At 43.6% G+C, this 20,450-nt stretch overlaps 1 protein-coding gene across 3 annotated transcripts in view; it reads left to right on the top strand.

Annotated features, from left to right (window-relative positions):
* Nucleotides 1-19,833, top strand: part of kmt2a (lysine (K)-specific methyltransferase 2A) — a 44,422-nt gene extending 24,589 nt beyond the window's left edge. For 2 of the 3 annotated variants that reach the window (XM_027999219.1, XM_027999220.1), the window contains exons 17-34: nucleotides 575-789; nucleotides 875-972; nucleotides 1,058-1,195; nucleotides 1,279-1,437; nucleotides 2,326-2,437; nucleotides 2,540-2,618; nucleotides 2,736-2,896; nucleotides 3,878-4,024; nucleotides 4,141-6,715; nucleotides 7,691-10,342; nucleotides 10,783-10,851; nucleotides 10,928-11,154; nucleotides 11,379-11,453; nucleotides 11,572-11,746; nucleotides 13,451-13,558; nucleotides 13,640-13,720; nucleotides 14,451-14,580; nucleotides 14,657-19,833. In XM_027999219.1, coding sequence (XP_027855020.1) covers nucleotides 575-789; nucleotides 875-972; nucleotides 1,058-1,195; nucleotides 1,279-1,437; nucleotides 2,326-2,437; nucleotides 2,540-2,618; nucleotides 2,736-2,896; nucleotides 3,878-4,024; nucleotides 4,141-6,715; nucleotides 7,691-10,342; nucleotides 10,783-10,851; nucleotides 10,928-11,154; nucleotides 11,379-11,453; nucleotides 11,572-11,746; nucleotides 13,451-13,558; nucleotides 13,640-13,720; nucleotides 14,451-14,580; nucleotides 14,657-14,932 — 7,477 coding nt within the window. In that variant the 3' untranslated portion in view covers nucleotides 14,933-19,833. The remainder of the gene's footprint in view (nucleotides 1-574; nucleotides 790-874; nucleotides 973-1,057; nucleotides 1,196-1,278; nucleotides 1,438-2,325; nucleotides 2,438-2,539; nucleotides 2,619-2,735; nucleotides 2,897-3,877; nucleotides 4,025-4,140; nucleotides 6,716-7,690; nucleotides 10,343-10,782; nucleotides 10,852-10,927; nucleotides 11,155-11,378; nucleotides 11,454-11,571; nucleotides 11,747-13,450; nucleotides 13,559-13,639; nucleotides 13,721-14,450; nucleotides 14,581-14,656) is intronic. The other variant, XM_027999222.1, reaches the window with a different exon arrangement.
* The last annotated feature ends 617 nt before the right edge of the window (nucleotides 19,834-20,450 follow it).

Below are 20,450 nucleotides of genomic sequence, written 5' to 3' on the forward strand. Positions count from 1 at the left end.
CCCTTCAGATCTGTGTTTTATTGCTAGATTTTTGTTTACGCACTCTTCACAGCTTCGTCACCTCTGACTGTAAAATTCGTTTAAGTTGTGTTTATTTAAATGTGCCGATTCAGAAGAAGGGTACTTTCCAAAACAAATATATCCACTTCACGTCCAATTATATACATACGGATTCAATAGTTATCTCAATAATATTTTTGAAAAGTTTTCACTAAGTGAAGCATATTAATACTCACTGATGGATATTTAAAAGCCTTTATTTCTGTTAGTATTCCATTTATTGCTACTAAAACATGAATTTAAAAATTACAGACCAATACAATTCTGTATATTAGTGTTGATGCCATTTCAACTCATCTCTGGGATTTGCTTGAGAAAATGTGTTCTCACACATGAACCCTACTGTTGATTTTATTGAGTGTTTGGTGTATGGTGCTTGCATCAACATTGCTGGTCTCATCAATCTACCCAAGTGAAAACCCAATAAGGGGCATTTTTACTACAACAGCCTCAGCTTAACACAATAAGTGATATTTGCCCCACTAAGGTGTTTCCGTACGGTATTGTTCACCAGCAGTGGGCTTCTCCCCAATGCCGTCCTTCCTCCATCCCTGGACCACAACTACGCCCAGTGGCAGGAGAGGCAGGAGCTTTGCCGGGCCGTTCACCCCCACTTCATGAAAAAGATCATCCCAGCTCCGCAGCCCAAGAACCCTGCCAAGCTAGATTCATTAGCTTCACCTCCTCTGCTACCTCCTTCACTGCCACCGCCACCTGACCTCCTGGCAGGTAAGCCAAAAAAAAATAAATGACTCCAAATGCATGGAATCTGGTTTTCTTCTTGTTTTTTAAAAATTTTTTATTTTCCCTTAAGATCACGAGGACAATCCTGAACCCCCTCTTCCTCCTCCAGGCATCAGTGATACCAGGCAGTGTGTGCTGTGCCTCCAGTATGGAGACGAGTACACTAATGTAAGTCCCTAACAATCCCAACTCCATTCACAGCATGAAAAGGATCAGGTGGTTATCACCTGTAACCATTTATTTGTGTTTTTAGGACTGCGGCAGGCTGCTATACATCGGTCAGAATGAGTGGGCTCACGTGAACTGCGCTCTCTGGTCTGCAGAGGTGTTTGAAGATGACAACGGAGCTTTGAAAAATGTTCACACTGCTGTTCTCAGGGGAAGGCAAACGGTGAGACCCTCGGTCCACGTAATCTCTCTTTCAGTGTGCATTTATTCTGCAGATGTTCTCAACCTGCCGTGCTTTCTGTGCAGAACTGTGAAAGGTGTGAGAAGACGGGGGCCACTGTGGGCTGCTGCCTCACTTCCTGCACCAGCAGCTACCACTTCATGTGTGCCCGCAACTGCCACTGTGTGTTCCTGGAAGACAGGAAAGTCTACTGTCCAAAGCACAGGGACCTCATCAAGGGAGAGGTAAGGACAGCACCCTGCATAGTTATTGATATTCTTGGAACTTCTGCACATTTCTTCCCATTACAGCCATAAAACAATGTATTTCACTGTGGTTTCATGGGGTAGTGTAACAAAAAAATGTTATATGGTTTTAATTTTTTTTTTTACTATTAAAAGTCTGAAAAGTGTTGGATGCATTTATAGTTTAGTCAATTTTACTCTCTAGTCCTAAATAAAATCCAGGGAAGCCAACTGCATACCACGTTATCACAGTCCACTGGTGTGTAAGTTTCTGTCAAGACTAGGAATTTTTTTTACAGTCCAATCATCCCCACTCTGTTTGGTCCACTTTAAATCCCTAAAAATCCAGGTTTCGGTTTGATTAAATGGAACTCCAAAAGCAGGAAGCGGACCATTGGGCAGGGCATTCTGGGTAAATATGACCCAAATCAAATCCACTAGTCTATCGCCAGCTGGACAAATGGATTATGGTCCTTTACCAAAGACAAAAGAGAATCCTACAACAAAATTTCATGCCATATTATTTTTGTTTATGTTTGTGAAGAAGGAAGTTGTGCTCATTTCTTCTTCATAAGTTTTCATTTTGTTTCCTTCAGTGGTTCTTGGCGCAGTGCCACCACAGGTTTTTTTTTAAAGAGTTTGGTTTGTTTATAAATGCATTATAACATTTTCAGTTTACACCATGTATCGTTTCCCAATATTTTTACAGTTATAAGCTACGTTATGCTAGCCTGAAGTTTTTAATTATGCGGCCAAAGGGTAAAATGTCATAAAGGGATATAAATTCTTATGTCTTATGACACTGTAGAGAGCAGAAGCAGTTCATGTGCATTCATGCTGTGAGAAGGATTTCCCCTCATTTTTTCTGTTTGTGTATTTTCCTACAAGGTGGTGACAGGGTTTGAGGTAACCCGCAGGATCCTGGTGGACCTGGAAGGGATCAGTCTCAGGAGGAAGTGGCTGGCAGGGCTGGAGCCTGAAAATGTCCACATGATAATAGGTGATATGCCTTTCTCTAAACATTGATTTTAACGCCTGTCATTTCTTTTTCTTAACTTTATTTCCTCTGTGTGCTGAACACTGACTGACACTGTCATTGCAGGCTCCATGACAATTGATTGTTTGGGAATACTGACTGAACTCTCAGACTGCAAACGCAAGCTCTTCCCTGTTGGATACCAGTAAGCGGAGTTTTTAATCTAGACATTGTCATTATTTTCAGTGATTGACAGAAATAAACTGTATTAACCGCAGAGGAAATTGATATTATCAAACTGAAAACATTTGATTTTCCTCAGATGTTCGAGGGTATACTGGAGCACTTTAGACGCTAGGAAGCGTTGCGTGTACACCTGCAGGATATTAGTCTGTCATCCTCCAGTGGCAGAGTCTGACATGAAGAGTGTGATGTGTCCTGAGGAGAATCGCACAATTGCACACAGCCCACCTCCCATTACAGGTACTAACTTACTGACTTTTCTGTTTTCGATTCCTGTTTGTAAGCTGCATTAAAGCACAAAAAGTATATATACTGCGATAGACACATTATCAGTATTAATAGATGATATGTCCAATAGGATTTTCAGTAATTTGACTGAACTCCAGTCTAGAACCGCACAGCATTCTGGGGAATGTAGGCAGAGGAAAGGTTTTAGCCACTCAACTTCTCACGGTCAGCTAAGCAAAGTTGATGGCATCAATTAATCAAAACTAATAAATAATTATCAGTATCAACTGATATAAAACCATTATAGTGTTTTATATATATATATATATATATATATATATATATATATATATATATTCAATCTGGAGAGACTCAGACGGAGATAAGAAGACAATTAGAAGAGTTTATTGACAAACAGAATTTAAAGTCTTTGGCGCTCGGGCCCCGGCTGGGGATAACGGTTATCGCAGCGTTAGCGATAGACTTCAGATGAGCATCCCCGATGCTGTTAGGAACGTCATCCCCCAGGGCCCGGCACTGGTGGTGGAGGTTGAAGAAGGGTGCGGGCCTCAGGACCGGGCGAATGGAGGAGAAGGGGTGGTGGTGGGTTGAGCTCGGCTGGAGAGCGAAGGACGCCATGAATGAAGGTCCTTATCAGCTGGGACTTGGTCGATGATTGGACGTGACGTAGCTTGGTCCGGCGTTGATAGGTCGACGATTGTGGGCAGGTCGCTTCAATTAACGGGTCCCGGTGGGGATGAAAGAGTCTTCCAGTTTGAATTTGCGCCTAGGCTTCATATCAGCTATATTGGATTCTGGGTTGTAATTTTGAACATCTTATGTTTTCAAAAATATAAGAAGAATCACAGTGTGTGTGTGTAATCAAGACAATTACTATTTTGATTTTTTTTCTTTACCATAGAATTTCTCTGCGGTTCTGTATAAATAACAGTATTTGTATTAAATGTTTTTGTGTGTTCATTTTTTTTACAGACTTTCCTGATCCATTTGAGTCACCAAGACGCTCTGAAAACCTCTCTCCTGCAAATACCCCAAAGCTCAGGGTATACACCAGAAACAGACATCCCAGCTACCCCCCTTGCCAGCGCGCTGTAGACTCCAAACAAATGTCTTCTCCAGGTACCAACATGCACCTCCTGTTGTATTTAGAACATAACAATAAATGTTTTCATATAGCTGTAAATGTTTTGGAGAGTTTTGCACGTTTAAACCAGTTTTTGTTTCTTTCATCGTAGAGGGAATCCCGCTGCCCCAAAGCCAAGCTGTGGCAGATTCACCGGGGAATCCGAGCATTCGCAACATTGACTCCAGACGTCACAGCTCCCCTTCCCTGTCCTCTCCTCCCCACCAGCTGAACAGGCAGAGAGGCATGACCTCCGCACCTCAGAGTTTGTCACGACCCCTCACCTCACCTCCTCCTCTCATCCCCTCCCCGGCCAGAGACCCTGAAAAATCCAAACACCTCATCAAAGACTCAAAGAAGAATCCAGTCCAAAGAGATGGGGACAGAGGCAGATCCTTTTCCACAGATGGAAACAGGCTGCAACCAGCAAGGGAACAAGGCCTGAGAGATTCAGACAAAGGAAGGACGTCAAGTCGAGACCAAGCATCCAAGGAGTCAGAAAAAAGTAAATCACCCAGAGAGCATGTGCAAAAAGACTTTGACAAGGGTGACATATCAGCCAAAGAGCCAGAAAAGAGAAGAGTTATAGGTACAGACTCCTGTCTGAAAGAATCTGAGAGTGGAAAACCGCTGAGTAGAGACTCCTCGAGAGATTCTGAAAAGGGGAGGCTTGCAAATAGAGACTCGAGTAATAGAGAAACGGATAAGAGTAAGACATCTTTCAAAAATCCTAACTACAAGGGTATAGACAAATCTAGGTCTCTCAGCAGAGATGTGGGACAAAGGGATTCTGAGAAACGCAGACAGTACAGCAGGGAAGCAGGAAAAGACTTGGGCCAAGGTAAAGATAGACCATCAAGCAGGGATTCTGACAGGGGTAGACCTTCCTCTAGAGACTCCAGCTATAGAAGTGCAGAGCGAAACAGAGACTCTGGCTCAGCTAAAGATAGCAATGCCGGAAGTCAATCGAAGCGAGCTGGAAGTGAGAGCAAGAGTCCAAGATCGGCACCTGTGGGCTCAGGACAGTCTTCTCCTCCAGTGGGCACTGCTGCTCTCTCAAGTCAGCAGAGGAGTGGCAGCACCAAACAGGTTGACAAGCAGGGAAAACATGGAAACAAAGACCACGATGGTCTAAGCTTGTTGCCTCGCCACCGATCCAATCCACCCTCCAACATCCCCTCATCAAAGGACAAGCCCAGCTCAGGGAAGGAGAGTAGCAGCACCACTGGGAATACCACACCGTCTCCATTTCATAAGGAATCCGTCGTTAGAAAATCTGGCTCCCCACAGAAGTCCAGTACACTGAAATCTAATGATTACTCTTCAGGTCCAGCTGGGAAGTCTCTCTTTTCATCACGGACGTCAGTGGAGGACGATGTCGGTAAACGGAGCTCCCTGCACCTGACCTCCCCGGTTGCAGGCTCAGCTGCCAAAGACAAACACCCCAAAGTCAGATCAGCCAGCAGCAGAGATGTGTCCAAAGACCGAGACAGAGAGAAGACCCATCAGAACAGCAGCAGCAACAAAGCTCCTCTTCTCAACAACAATGCAAAAACCACAGGCAGCTCTAGCACACATTCCCCAAACTCCAGCTCCAGTTATAATAGCAAAGCTCCAGTGCTCGGAAACAGCACCAAATCCCAAGGGAAGCCTCAGGGGGAGAAGCAGCAGAACCAGGGAGAGGACAGGTTGTCCACAAAGAGCAGAGAAAATTTCCCCTGTCCAGAGAGGAAGTACAGCAACAATCCAGAAAGCTTCCAGCAGATGCAGACCAGTTTGGCTGCAGAGAAAGGTGTAGTGAGCGCAACTCAGTCTCACACCAAACAGATAACCAACCAGTTGTCAATTTCCTCCAGAGAGAAGAAGCGGCAAGTTAAACCCTCTTCTCACACTCCGCTCAAGACCAATATGAAGTCTGACCCCAATGGGACGCAATCTTCCTGTCCCACAAGCACTTCTTCCACCGTCTCCCCTGCTGGACAGGGGACCCATCGCTCCGCCCCGTCCCCTCTGTTCTCCTCGCCCTCTGCCAGCAGTAGCGACAGCTCCGAGTCTGACACCCAGGCTCAGATGGAGGAAGACGAACTCCGCAAAAACCGTCCACGCAACAGGCTCAGAGACCACCACAGCCTCCTCTCTCAGTGTGCAGAGGAGGACGACGGCGAAGGCCCGGAGGACGACCACAACAGAGGCATGGAGGACAAGCATCATGAAGACGACAGCGACGGCTCGGGTTCAGCCAAGAGGCGATACCCGCGGCGCAGCGCCCGCGCACGTTCCAACATGTTCTTCGGACTCACTCCGTTTTATGGCGTTCGCTCTTACGGTGAGGAGGACATTGCCTTTTACGGCAGCGGTGACGGAGCGGGGGCTGTGGTTAAGAGGAGGACCGGCGGACGGAAGAAGTCGGCTGAGGGGCAGGTGGACGGAGCGGATGATATGAGCACCTCATCTTCATCTGCAGACAGTGGCGAGGATGAAGATGGCGGAATGAATAACAGGGGTAAAGACTCCTACTACTACAACTTCACTCGGACAATAATCAACCCTGGCGAAGACCTTCCGTCAATAGAGGGGCTGGACGATTGTTTAGGAAGGGGATCCCAGCTTCAACGCTTTCTGAAAGACGAGGAACAGCAGCAGCAAAGGGCTCAAGGAAAAACTGAAGAAGACATGCTGAGTACTTTGTTAGTACACAATTTTTTTGATACATTTACTCGAATGTTTTAGAGATGCACCAATGAAAAATTCTGTTTTACTCATGATTTTGTAATGCCTATACCAAATATGGCTGGTTCTGATTTCACTTAAAAAAACTATACATAACAACAATACATTTTTAAGATTGAGAAGTTTACTTGCATAAGGATTTTTTAATCCCTAAGTAGAATAAAATGACTTCTCAAAAACAGTAACAGAGTGGCCTGTCTCTGCATCAGTGAAGGTCTTCAAATCCAGTAAAATTGTCCAGGTTATGAAGCAGAGCCACTTAGATAAAACCCAGTGAAAGCATATCTGCTTTGCTCCTTTATTAGACAGATGATGGCTCATTCATTTTTATTATTTGTGTCCTACAAAATATTCTATTCCCCATATTACAAAATACTCTAACAATTAAGTGCAGTTTAATATTTAAGAGAAAAAAGCTTCAATTTGGCGTTTTCTTTGAAACAAAAGCAACTTCATCTACTTAAATCAGTTTAGCATGTTAGCACAACTATCCCTTTAGTGTATTTCCCTTTAACGTTAATAGTCCCTGCCTTCACTGTTAAATTTCAGAAATACTTGCTACCACAGAGTATAGCTGGTTCAATTTTCTCCATCAGAGTACAAATTATAAATATTTTTTATCAGTGTTTCGGGTTTGAGAAATCATTAAGTATTAATGTTAAACAAGATGATGGGCTTTATGTGAGTTGACATCACTCAATTATGGAAACCAAAGGAGTTCGTTGATTAAAAAAAAAAATTCATCTGAAGAAATTTGATTAAATCAATTTATCCCCAATGCTGCTGACTGCCAACTTTCACACTGAGGAATGATTTTGTCAGTGATGCCTATCACCACTGAAGCCTGGAATCGTCTGATTTCTTGGTGCATCTCTGCCGTTTTCTTTACTTCCTGTCATTGCCTTACATATTATATTTGTTGTGTTTAACAGATCCTTGGGCAAACAGCAAATCGGCCAGGTTGACGGCGTTGACGACGACTCTGAGAGCGACACCAGCGTCTGCACCACCAGCACCACGACCACCACGGCCACCTCCTCCTCCGCCCCACAGAAGAGTGCGCCCAAGAGGAGAAACAGAGAAAGGCACGCGGACAAAGGCGACTCCCACGATTCGAGCAAGGAGGCAGACAACAGCGGCGGTGGAACCGGCGGTGGCAACACACGAGAAAGCAGAAAGAACCACAAGGAAAACTGTCTTCCTCTTGGTGGAGGCGTCAAATCCCAGCCGCAGAGCCAGGGTCAGGATCCTCTGGAGGCCCAGCTCTCTCTCAGCACGGACCTGCTAAAGTCAGACTCCGACAACAACAACAGCGATGAATGCGGGAATATTTTGCCGTCGGACATCATGGAGTTTGTGCTGAACACGCCTTCCATGTCGATGCCGACTCTGGGTCAGCAGTCCGAGCCGTCGTCCTCTGAGCTGCTGCTGGACGAGACTTATGACCTGAACAGGCCTAAAGACATTCTGTTTGACGACTTCTCGCAACCGCTGCCCAGCGCTGAGAGCGGAGGGGTGGTGGAGGCCAGCGTTAACAGCTCCATATCGGTCGAAGAACCATATCTTCCTCTCGAGCTGCCTTCGGACCTCTCGGTTCTGACGACACGCAGCCCGGCCGTCAGCACGAGCCAGAACCACTCGGCCGGTGGCCTCATCTCAGGTACCTCAGACGGTACTATCCTGGGTTTGAACTCTGACCCGGACAACATCCGCAGGGAAAAGAGCGGCAATAAGAAATCAGCGGGTCCTGGCGTCTCGCCGACCGAGAATCAGCACGACGGTGCAGCTTTGGGAAGCAGGGACTCTCAGACTGCAGAGGGTCACATGACTTCAGAGCAGTTCATTTCCAGCCCCGCTATTGGTCAGGGGGTTGAAACTCCTGGAAACCAGGAAGTAAACACGAGGTCTGGCTTGTCTGGTTTGCCAAATTCTCCTTCCATGCCTCTTCCGGGTCAGAAATACCTCCCAGCTGCGGCAGCAGCAGCCGCTGCTGCAGGCAGTCCCAGTCCAGTTCCTGGTCCAGGACCTTCCCAGGCTCAGGTCTCGAGCCCGGCAGTCATCAAACCGGGTCCTGATAAACTCATCGTGGTCAACCAGCAGTTCCAGCCTCTCTATGTGCTTCAGACGGTGCCAAACGGCGTTACCCAGAAGATCAGCGCAACAGGAGTGATGGAAGCCACGTCTTCTGCCGTGCTGAGCCCCATGACCATCACCAGAGGCTTAAACACCGGTTTATCTCCAGGCCAGCCCATTTTCCCCGCTGGTGGCAAAGTCCTCGGCACCATACCTCACCCCTCTCAGCTTCACACGTTCACCGGATCCACCCAGGCGGGCTTCCAAACGGGAATACCCAGCACCACCTCGGGCCTGCTCATCGGTCTGCCCTCCCAGCCTTCCGACCAGTCCCAGATTCTAGTCTCGGAGGCGGGTCGACCTCACGAGCTTGGCCACAATGTCGCCATAGTCTCCAGTCCTTCCTCCCTGACCTCTTCCCCGGCTGTGATAGCCTCCTCTCATGGCAAGAAGAGGCCCATCTCTCGTCTGCCGAGGAAAAACAAGAAACCGGCTCGCACCCGCGGCCAGCCCACCCTGGCGCCGTCTGAAGTGGGCCCCCCCAACATGACTCTGATCAACCTGTCTTCCCAGCAGATCACAGCGAGCATCCCGGGACAACCCGGCAGCCTGGTCGAGCTGAGCTCAATCTCCACCCCCCAGCGCAAAGTCCCAAATATCATCAAGAGGCCCAAGTCAGGCGGGGTCATGTACTTGGATCCCACCGCTCTCATACAGCAGAGAATTCCCAATCCTCAGACTGGCATCCTGAGTCACGATTCCTCAACGCACATCTTGCCTTGCTCCGTCGCCGGTCTCAGCAGCAGCCAGTCGGTGTTGAACGTAGTCTCTGTCCCGTCTAGTGGTTCCGCCGGGCTTCTGGCGCCGGGATCAGTGTCTCTCTCCACCCCCGTGCTGAGTTCTGCAGAAATCGCCGGGCCAATTAGTAGCCTCCTCTTCAAAGCGAATCCACATGGTCTGGGACTGTCAGATCAGCCTGTGGTCCTCCAGCCGGCGGGGGGAACTCCCCTCATATCACAGCTCACCTCCCCAGTTCAAACATCCATCGCCAGCAGCATCTGTGTCCTGCCGACCCATCAGACCATCAGCATGGCGGTCAACCAGCATGGCGAGGCAGAAAGTGGGAACATTCACCTGCAGCATCAGCCTCAGCCCATCAGCAGAGTGCAGACCATGGAGTCCAAACCGAACCGTAACGCAGCTTTATCTCCCAGGCCTTCTGCCCATCTGAGCCCCGCCAAGAGACGCGTTGTTGGAGTTTTCACCCAAAAACCGGCCGCGTTGCTTTCCCAGAGTAACAGAACAAACCCAGTCCTCAAATCGTCAGATCAGAAACCGACTAACTCAGCAACAGCAGCGTCAGGCGCAGTTTTAGCTACTGACAAAAGCAAGAAAAAAGTAAAGAGGGGCAGACAGAGTGTAGAGATCACTGGCGGGAAGAAGCTCAAGGCCTCCCAGGCAAATGAATATCACAGCAACCCTGGAAAGCAGCTGCCATCTTCAAACCCAAGGTGAGAAATTCCTGTTTTTTGCTGCTGGTCATGTTTTGACATGCGAGGTGAAAGAAAAATGCTGTGCAATATTTTCAACATTTTGTACAAATAAATACCCCTGATGATAAAGTCACCCAAGTAGTAAATGGTGTCCTTTTTGTGAATAATTTAATCTCAGTATAAATATAGCTGTTCTGCAAAGACTTGAATATATTAGAGAAATAACCAAAGAGGCTCATAGTAGCTCTGGAGGAGCCACAGGTCAGGCAGGAGAATCTGTTGACAACTATTAGTTATGCAGATCCACAAATCTGGCCTTTGTGGAATATTTTAAGTAAGAAGCCTTTTGTTAGAAGAAAGAAAGGAGCTCAAATACTTTTCCATTCTGACAACTACTTTCTTGCAAAACCTTGACAAATAATAACAACAATAAAAAAATTCATCATTCGTCCATGCAGCTCCAGAGAACTGAACTCTCCAGAACCGATGGACACCGGCAAGCCCGCAGATAAGACAACCAACAAGAAGTAAGAAGAACATCTAATCATATTAGTAAAGCTAATCCTAAAATATTGATCTAATGTTTGATTTTTATATCTCCAGCTTGTTTGGTAAAAAGAAGACATCTGAAGGTCATGCCATACCGGGAAAGATAGTGGAAAAAGACAAACCCCCTGCAGCTGGAGAAGCAGGGTCTTTTCCGGCAGCTTCACCGCCCAATGAGGATGGCAGCAGTGCAGACTCTGGCTTGGATGGCAAACCCAAAAAGGGCATCATCTTTGAAATCTACAGCGAAGACGGCTTCCACATTCGCTGTGAGAGCATCGAAGGTCAGCCACCAGAACATGCTGCGCATGTAAATTAGCTTTGATTGACTTAGGAGTTGAGAGCAGGCACAAACAACACCGTGTGTGATAATTGCAAACAAATAGAGTTTTATATATATGGGTATTGATATCTAAAAAACGGCTACAACTGTAATAAAATTTCCATTAAAAATGATTTGGGAAATGTTGCTTTTCCAGTTTCCATGTGTTAATACTTTGTTCTACAGAGGCCTGGAAGTCCCTGACTGATAAGGTGAAGGAAGCTCGCTCCAATGCACAACTCAGAGAGCTTTCCTTTGAAGGTAACAGACATTCCTGACAACTCAGAAATAACCAGAAAGTTCCAGACAGAAATTCCCTACATGTCAAGAGTGAAAGGCTGTTGTCTCACTCGGAGCTCCTTCCCGGCGTCACCCGCAGGTGTGAACGGACTCAGGATGCTGGGGGTCGTCCACGAAGCGGTGGTCTTCTTGCTGGAGCAGCTGTACGGATCCAGGCACTGTCGGAGCTACCGGTTCCGCTTCCACAAGCCGGAGGACACGGACGAGCCCCCGCTGAACCCCCACGGCTCGGCGCGTGCAGAAATCCATCACAGGTTAGAGCGAGGACTTTGAACCGTTTGGGCATGAATTAAGGTTAAAACGACTCATGGTAATGAATTGATTATTATAATAATTATCATCATCTAATTTACTTCTCGATTAATTGTTAACTGGAGTGTGCAGACTCTATGAAAAGTAATTTGCTGAAAGAACAATGTATTCAGAGCAGAACTAAAACTGTTCAGAAAATATCTAAATGTTCATTTAAGATAAACACCTTTTGTCTGTAAATCTGTTCTATCCAGAACTCCACAGTTTTAGCTCCAACTGGTTCAACTTTTGTTAACCAAGGTGATTAAGAGCTTTTTTTTTTTTTTTAAGAATTATGTTTATTAGGTATTTTTGAACATTTATACAAAAACAGAAAAGGAAAGAACAATAACAGGGCAAAACTTATACAGCACTGATACAGAAAACAAGACAAAATCAAAATCGGAGGCATGTACATAAATTACAGCATCATATGAGAAACATAACCAATTTATACATACACGTCATTCGGATTCACATTACTGGTTTTTTAATTTTGAAATTTTGAAGTATTCAAGAATACGTTCCCATCTTTTTTTAAAAGCATAAAATTTCCCATTCATACAATATCTCAATCTTTCTAATACAATAACTTCAGAAAGTAAATTTTTCCATAGCTGGATCGAAGGGGCATCACAACCAACCCATTTAAGCATTATTGATTTTCTGGCCAACATCAATAGAAATTGCACAGTCTCTTTGTGGGTATCCAGATGACTGGGTATGAACCCAAGGAGACACAGGACTGGACTAGGGAGAAGTGTTTGTCCTATAGCGGAGCTAATTTCTCGACATACTGCTCGCCAGAATGCCTCTATAATTTTACACTCCCATAAACAGTGTATTCTAGTCCCTGTAATTATTTTACATTTGGGACAATTTGGAGAGCTTCCTGGTGTGTACTTGCTATATATATATATGGAGATATGTATACATTATGTAAAATATTATATTGCATTTCTTTGTAACGGTTACATACTGAGATTCTAGAAGGCAGAGTCAAAATGTCTTCCCATGCTTCTGAATCAATTGTACTTTTCAGAGTTATGTTCCAGGTTGAATTAAGAGCTTTTTTTAAATCAAATTTTTATTTAATCAGAAAACAAAAATCTCCTCAGCCTTACACTGTTTTTATGTTATATCAACCAGAAAGCTGCTGATGATAGAAGTATTTTTTTCAGCATCCTAAAAGCTCAAACATACTGTACACAAAAGAAATGTTGCTGATTTTTAGACAATAAAAATTATTTTGTTATTTAAAAAAGAAATGTATTATTTGTTTATTAGCATTTTTATGGGGTTTTAAATATTGTAAAAAAATAAGCTTAAATAGTTAAATAAAAAATCTGTAGAACATATAATTTTTTTTATCCAAATAAATAATTTTTAGTTGCAGCATCAGTATGAAATGTATTGGCCGTTCAGAAACCCCCTTTCTGCAGAGATTCTAGCTATTTAAAGTGGAGATTTTAATCCTGTGGTTTAGAGGCATTGTGAACTTTTGCTCAGGTGTGTAAATATCAAAAGGAGCCTGAAGTAAATCAGAAGCTGTCCCACTCCAACCGTTGCTTCAACACTTTTCCACAGTTGACTCAGCATACTCTTTATACTCTGCATGCTGTCTGTCTCACTAATGCTTCAATCCTGCGTTGCTCTTTTCCCACCAGGAGGTCCGTATTTGACATGTTTAATTTCTTGGCTTCAAAACATCGACAGCCCCCCGAGTATCGGCCGCAGGAGGAAGATGAAGAGGAAGGGCAGCTCAGGACTGCAAGGTAAGTCACCGAAGTAATTTAGGTATCGGCTTCATGGGTGTGGAATTGGGAATAAAGCTGCTTTTTACTTCGTCACTTCAGACGGGCCTCCATGGAGCTGCCGCTTGCTGCGAGGTTCAAACAGCTCAAAGGCACCTCTAAGGAAACGGTCGGCGTCTACAGGTTAGATAAATGCCATTAGCTGTTCATATTTAAACAAGGCTGGGAGAAGTCTGCAGGAGAGTTAAATAGTGACACTTAAATTGTTAGCAGCTTTCGTACAAATCATTGCTTTAGTGCTGTTGAGTCAGAGTTCATATATTTATAAGTCTTAATGTTAAAGGTAAAAAAAAAGATTGTTTTTAAAAAGATGATGAACAAAACATGAGGCCTTACATGAGTTATATCCGTCGATTGCTTTCACAAACTTAATGTGAAAAAAATGGGACCTTAGATGGACTTCCAACACAAAGTAGATCTTAGTTGTAAAACCAGGAATCTCTGCTGCTCCTCCAGAGTGTTGTAAGTCTTGGCTTACTCTAACATGTTGACTAACGTTAATGTAATCCATTCAGTAAGATAACTTTAAGTCCAAATTAGATATAAAGCTAATGTTAGCTTAAATGCTACCATTGTCATGTTGGCTTACACTAGCATGTTAGCATCTTGGCTGCTTCTCCTTGCCTGGCCTTTCTGTTTAGGCTGACTGGGCTTGCAGTTGTTCTGTACTTTTGCCGTTTTTAGATGATGAAATGAACAGTGCTAATCCAGATGCCCAGTAACTTGGACAGAAATCCAGTAAAATCCATTCAAGTGTGTGTTTACAACATGACATAATGCGAAAAGCCCCAAAAGGTAAAAGGACTTTTAAGTCACTGCTGCAAAACTTGAGTCTTCATGTTTCCCACTGCAGGTCGCCTATTCACGGTCGCGGTCTGTTTTGCAAGAAAACCATCGAGGCCGGGGAAATGGTGATCGAATACTCTGGAAACGTCATTCGGTCCGTGCTCACTGACAAGCGGGAGAAATACTACGATGGGAAGGTGAGGCCTCTGACAGTTTTCCATTATTTTTGGGCAGACCGAACGTGCTAAACCAAGTCTTCTCTGCCCTCCGAAGGGAATCGGCTGCTATATGTTTCGCATCGACGAGTACGAGGTGGTGGACGCCACCGTGCACGGCAACGCTGCCCGCTTCATCAACCACTCCTGCGAGCCCAACTGCTACTCCCGGGTCATCGCCGTGGACGGCCAGAAGCACATCGTCATCTTCGCCTCTCGTCGCATCTGCTGCGGCGAGGAGCTCACCTACGACTACAAGTTCCCCATCGAGGACGCCAACAACAAGCTGCCCTGCAACTGCGGCGCCAAGAGGTGCCGCAAGTTCCTCAACTGACGGCTCCCATCTGAACGACTCGCTTCCTGCCGGTTTACAGTTTTAAGCTACAAAAATGACACCAGCGGCTGCTACGGGCCGCGGCGCGTCTGCAGGAAGGGCCATATGTAGAAACCCAAACATATTGTGCCTCCTTTTGTCTAATTTATATTCGGCATTGAAAGTTTCACCTGGAAAGGTGAGTAACGAGACGTGACATTGCAATATATTTCCTTTTATTTATATTTGGATGATAGTTATCCCTTCATATTTTTTTATTTTCTACATCGGCCAATCCTTTTTTAGAAACATATTATGATCTACTAATGTGAACTTTAAAGGAAAGGATACATTAAAAAAAAATTTCAAAGAACTTGGATCCATTTTACACCAAAGTGCAATTTGTTGAAGGGACTTGAAACAGTGATATTTTATTTTATTGGAGGTTAAATTAGGACTCTGTTTTGTTTATTTCAGTGTTGTCAATGCATATCTCCTTGTCTCAGTGTGCCCTGATGCCTTCAGAGCTGAAACCTTCCCCTACAGAGTGTTTATTTGACCCTGTAAATAGGCGCAGCCTGGTGGGAACTGTGCAGCATGAAACACTAGTGGGAGCAGGAAGAGGAAAAGTAGCAGGAACAGGAAAAACAAAAATAAAGACATCAGGGAGGGGAGAAAAGTTTAGTTCGTAAGAGAACCGTTTACTTTTTACCGTTGCTGTAAAGGGTGTCCTCAGATTCAATCTCAGCTGATTGGTTAAAAGTGAATCTGAGATGATTGGATCAAGCCTCTGGCCCGAGGGAGCGAGGCAGCTAGAGATTCTGGTGGACTGACGGCCATGGGGACCAGGGAAACCTACTGATGTGCTTGAATAGACGTACTTAAAATGATTTTCTTTGTTACTTTTGGAGCTTCATCCGAATGACGCCGGAGCGCGCAGACGGACGTGTTTCAGGTCTGCGAACGCTGTTGTTGTTGTCGTTGTTGTTGTTGTTATCAGATTGTCTTTGGTAGTTGTGTAAGCTGGGACGTCCCAAAACCACAGCAGCAAGAGAACCAAACGCCATCCTGTTAAATTGAATTTTCATGCAGCTCTCCCCCCATTTCTTCTCGGGCCTGTTGTGATAACCATTATTATGGGGAAAAAAATGTGTTTTGTTTTTGTTTTTTTATTTGTTGTTTGTTATCTGTCTTTTTACTACAGACAGGAAAATACCATGCTTGCTTTTGGAAAGAAAACAAAACAATGTAAATAATGTATATTTTTTTACAAAAAAAGAAAAAAAGATTAAAAGCACTCACTAGTGAATAGCACTTAATGATGGTATTTATATTTTTAAAAATTCATATTTATTTTGTTGCCATTTTTGTAGGAAATAGAGGTTTACAAACACTAATGCTTGGTCGATATGTTTTGTATTCCACTGCTTTTTCAAAGTTTGTTTGTTTTTGTTTTTCTTTTGTTTTGTTTTATTCTAAATTTGGAGCCTGAATGTTTTTCTTTGATTCCAAAGACTGACACTGGTCTGTGGCTTGGTTCCTGTTTAGTTCAGTCCACCAGTAGCTCTTTATCTACGACAGGCCGTTTGGCCACAGCTGATGTTTATTTCATCTTTATTGTTTTTAGAGATTTTTTTTTTTTTTTCTTTCTTAAATGTCCCAGTTGTAGCTACTGGTCTGGCCGTCATGCGAACTATAATTATGCACTTGAGAGAGTTTAGATTGTGGATCTATAGCAGATATCTCCTCTCTCCAGCCTTATCGTCTCCACACCGCGTCGATCCGAGAGTCGAGTCCGCTCACAGGCTGCTGCTGCTGCTATTATCATCGAATCCGTTCTGTGATCAGCCAGGACGTCGACTGGCTTACCGCTAATTGGAAACAAACAAATAAGCTACCCATGTTTGTAAAATAAAAATTAAAAATAGTGCTTTGCAAAAGTTTTCATACATATTTCCATATTTTATCAACCACAAAGTTTGTATTTTGGGGCGGGGGGATTTTATGTGATTGACCAGCAGAAAGTAGTAGATAAAAGCGAAGTTAACAGTTTGCCAAATTACTTTCAGCTTTCCGTCTGTCATTTGGTGTCTGTCTCTACCAGCTTTGCACAAGAGACGGGCATTTTTACCCATTCTTCCCAGCAAAATGACTCATAACTCATGATGCAGCCACTGCCATGTCTCATTTTAGAGATGGTATGTTTAAGGTTTTTCTGACCGTTTTATTCCGCTGCATGATTTTTGATTAATTGCAAACAAGACGTGTTCAGGCTTTCTGTCAACATGGATTTCTTCCTGCCCACTCTATTAAAAATGAATTAGTGAAGTGCAGGATTTCCAGTTGTCCTGTTGATGAATTACTTCCTCCAGAGTTACTTTGAGTGTCTTGGCTGCTTCTCCCATTCAGGCTCTCTATGCAAGATGGTGGTAGGTTTGTAGTTGTGTCCTGCTGACCCGGTTACGTCTGGAGGTATTTGGTTGCTCTAGATTTGTAAAAAGTTTCTTTCCACTTTAACTATGAATTACCTTTTGTTGGCCTGTTGCATAAAATCCCAATGAAATACGATGAAGTTTGTGGTTGTTGTTTGATAAAATATGAAAAAGTGTACACTTTAGCAAGACACTGTAAGTCCCTCTGCAGACTTGGTCTATGATGAAGAGGTGCCTTTATTTTAACTCTTATCAGCAGCATTCGTCATATCTCCATTGAGCCAGTTAAAGAAAAACAAAGAAGAATTCATAGCTCACCAGCATTCAGGAAACATGTTTATCATTTGGTTTCCTTTGTTTCCGCCCCCCTTTCTCCTCTTTTGTTTCCACAAACCTTCATGTCCCAGAGCAAATATTTAAAAGGCAGGATCAACTGAAGCCAGAGTCCATGTTTTGTATCCCTTCGTGTCATCTTTACGCCGTTTGCGCTGACTTTGTTGCGACCTGTTGCAGCTACTGCTCCGTTATTCTGGTGAACTGAAATTAAAATACAAGCCACGGACGGTTTGCACTTGAGCTGTGAAACAGGCACTGAATACTCATAGGAATAATAATAATAAAAAAAACCTCAGCTCTTTCTCCAGACAGAATGCAACTCAAAAGTGCTGAAACCACAAGCACAGAACATGAAGCCAGAGTTTGCGTGAAACCAGGCTCTGGTCGGGCGTTTCTTGTTTTGAAGCTCCAGAGAAGTGCACTTGATTCTTTCTGCTCAACAAAAAACAAAAAAAGCGAAGTTCAGGGACCGCATCGGCGGCCCTCTCCTTCCCGATAAGTCTCCTGTGGCGCCACCGCTGGGCTCGCTGGGTTCTGCTGCTAAGGTCAACAATGAATGTATGTTCTTCCTCCACATCACCAGACCCGTGATGGTGTTGATACTTGGTCAGCTGCGTGTTTTTTTTTTTTCTTCTTGTTTTTGTTTTTTTGTTTTGTTTTCTCTCTTTTGTAGAGATGGAAGACCTTAAATGGATTCAGCGGTTTTGGTTCTTGCTGGTTTAGCTCAAACTGTTTTTCCGCCAGTACCGGCTATAAAGAAGAAACATGGCTACTGATGCTAAGGGCTTTCTCTTCAAACAAGCTCCATCTTCAGTATCAGAGTGTTCCGTAGAACAGAGTCGAGGTTCTTTTGACGTTATCAGCAGCATATATACAATAAGGAAACATCTTCTGTCGTCTCCTTGGACATTTTACCACGCCACACCAGTGGCCCTTCTCCGTCATTATCTGTAATTATAGTATAAATACTCAACAGTATATGGAAACATGCATAGTACTTTCTTGTTCTTGTATCTATACAAATATATGGAATGGACAGACAAACTTAGTTACAGTAGCAAAACAGCGGATTTATAACGGTTAATAGCAACGTTCCCGTGTACTCTATAATGGTTTTGTGTTACAGTACTATCAGATAAAACTAACGTGCATCATTCTTTTTTGTATATTGATATCCAGTACCAGTTTTGCTGTGCCTGTGAGCGAATCCTTCACCAGCAAGGAGCGCTCCAGTTTCTTTCTTTTGTCGTTTTTGTTTCTTTTCTTTTTGTTTTGTTTTCTGGAACGAAATGGCTTTCATGTGATGAGAAATGTAACTGTGTTAATGTGGTTGTGAACTTCTTGAGGTCAGACGTTTGGGTTTATTTTTCTGGTTGTTGTAGAGAATGTTTTTTTTTTTTTTTCTTTTTCTCAGATTTCGTTTAACAGGGACGTTTCAGACGACTTACTTGATGTGGTAAAATTCAGAGTTTGGTTTATGGAAACCAGAGGTTTAAAGAAACCACCATAATGGCTTCTTTTTTAATTTTTTCACTTTAGACTGCTTTCATGTCTCCCTCTCTTATCTCTTTCTGTCCTCCGAAGCTTTTTGGTTGTTCTTATGATGTACTGTTTTATAGAAAGTGAAAATGCTGACATTGAGAACCTTTAATTTATTTATTTACCACAGCATCCATGTGGAACCGCTCTTTTACAATTCAAAGTTCTGGAGAGGTCGTAGGAGTACTTAACCTGTATGTGTAATTTTGTTGTGTATAGACAGCTTAAGATGGGATGTAGTGTCAAAAAAAAGGCGGGGTGGGGTTACAGTAGGATGTGGACAAAGAGGGATCATGAATGAGCCAGTTTTCTTTTGCCTTGAGAATACCTTTGTCTTACACCAACATCCTCCTGCTTTCTGTAAAAAACAAAACAAAAAGAAAACAAAAAAAAGCTTCTTATGGCATTCATTTATTCTCCCATTCAACAGTGTTCTACACATCAGTGAAATGAAGGAAAACCACCACCGTGAAAAATAAACCACAAACTACTTGGTTGAATGTATAATTAGGTAACAAAGTTGTACATAATGTAAAAAAAAGTTTCTAATCATGTTTATTTTCTATGCACTTTTTTATTTAAGTGATAGTTTAAATAATAAACATGTCGCCTTTACTCTTTTCTGTCTCTTGTTTCTCCTTGAAGCACAAATCTGACACAGTTCTTATTTATGTCTGGGTTTCTGCCTGGACTTTAAGCTTCCGATGAAGTTTCAGAATCTAGAAAACAGGATTTCTACACGGTCATGGAAAGTAAGCAGCAGACTCGAAAAATATAGAAATATACACAGCTTACTATACACCGTGTTCCAAATTATTATGCAAATTGGATTTAAGTGTCATAAAGATAAACATTTTTGTTGTGCTATTAAATTTATAGATGGTATTGTGTGTCAGGGCTCTTTGAATCACTATAATTAATTTCAGAGAGGTGGTTGATTAGTTTGTCTGGTGCGCTCAATTCAAGGAAATTTCCACCATGTCCCAACACAACTGTGACGTCAGCAAGGAGGTGGTGGAGTCATGCTTTGGGTCGACATCATGGAGAGAGAATCATTGGTCGGCCCCTTCAGAATCCCTGAAGGTGTGAAAATGACCTCAGCAAAGTAAATGGACTTTCTGACTGATCATTTTCTTTCATGGTTCAAAAAGAAGAGCTGTACCTTCAGTAGCAAAATCATCTTCATGCATGACAATGAATGCTGTAAGGAATACCACTGTGTCATTGGCTGC

The sequence above is a fragment of the Xiphophorus couchianus genome, chromosome 18 (assembly GCF_001444195.1).
Source record: "Xiphophorus couchianus chromosome 18, X_couchianus-1.0, whole genome shotgun sequence".
NCBI classification, from domain to species: Eukaryota; Metazoa; Chordata; class Actinopteri; order Cyprinodontiformes; family Poeciliidae; genus Xiphophorus; species Xiphophorus couchianus.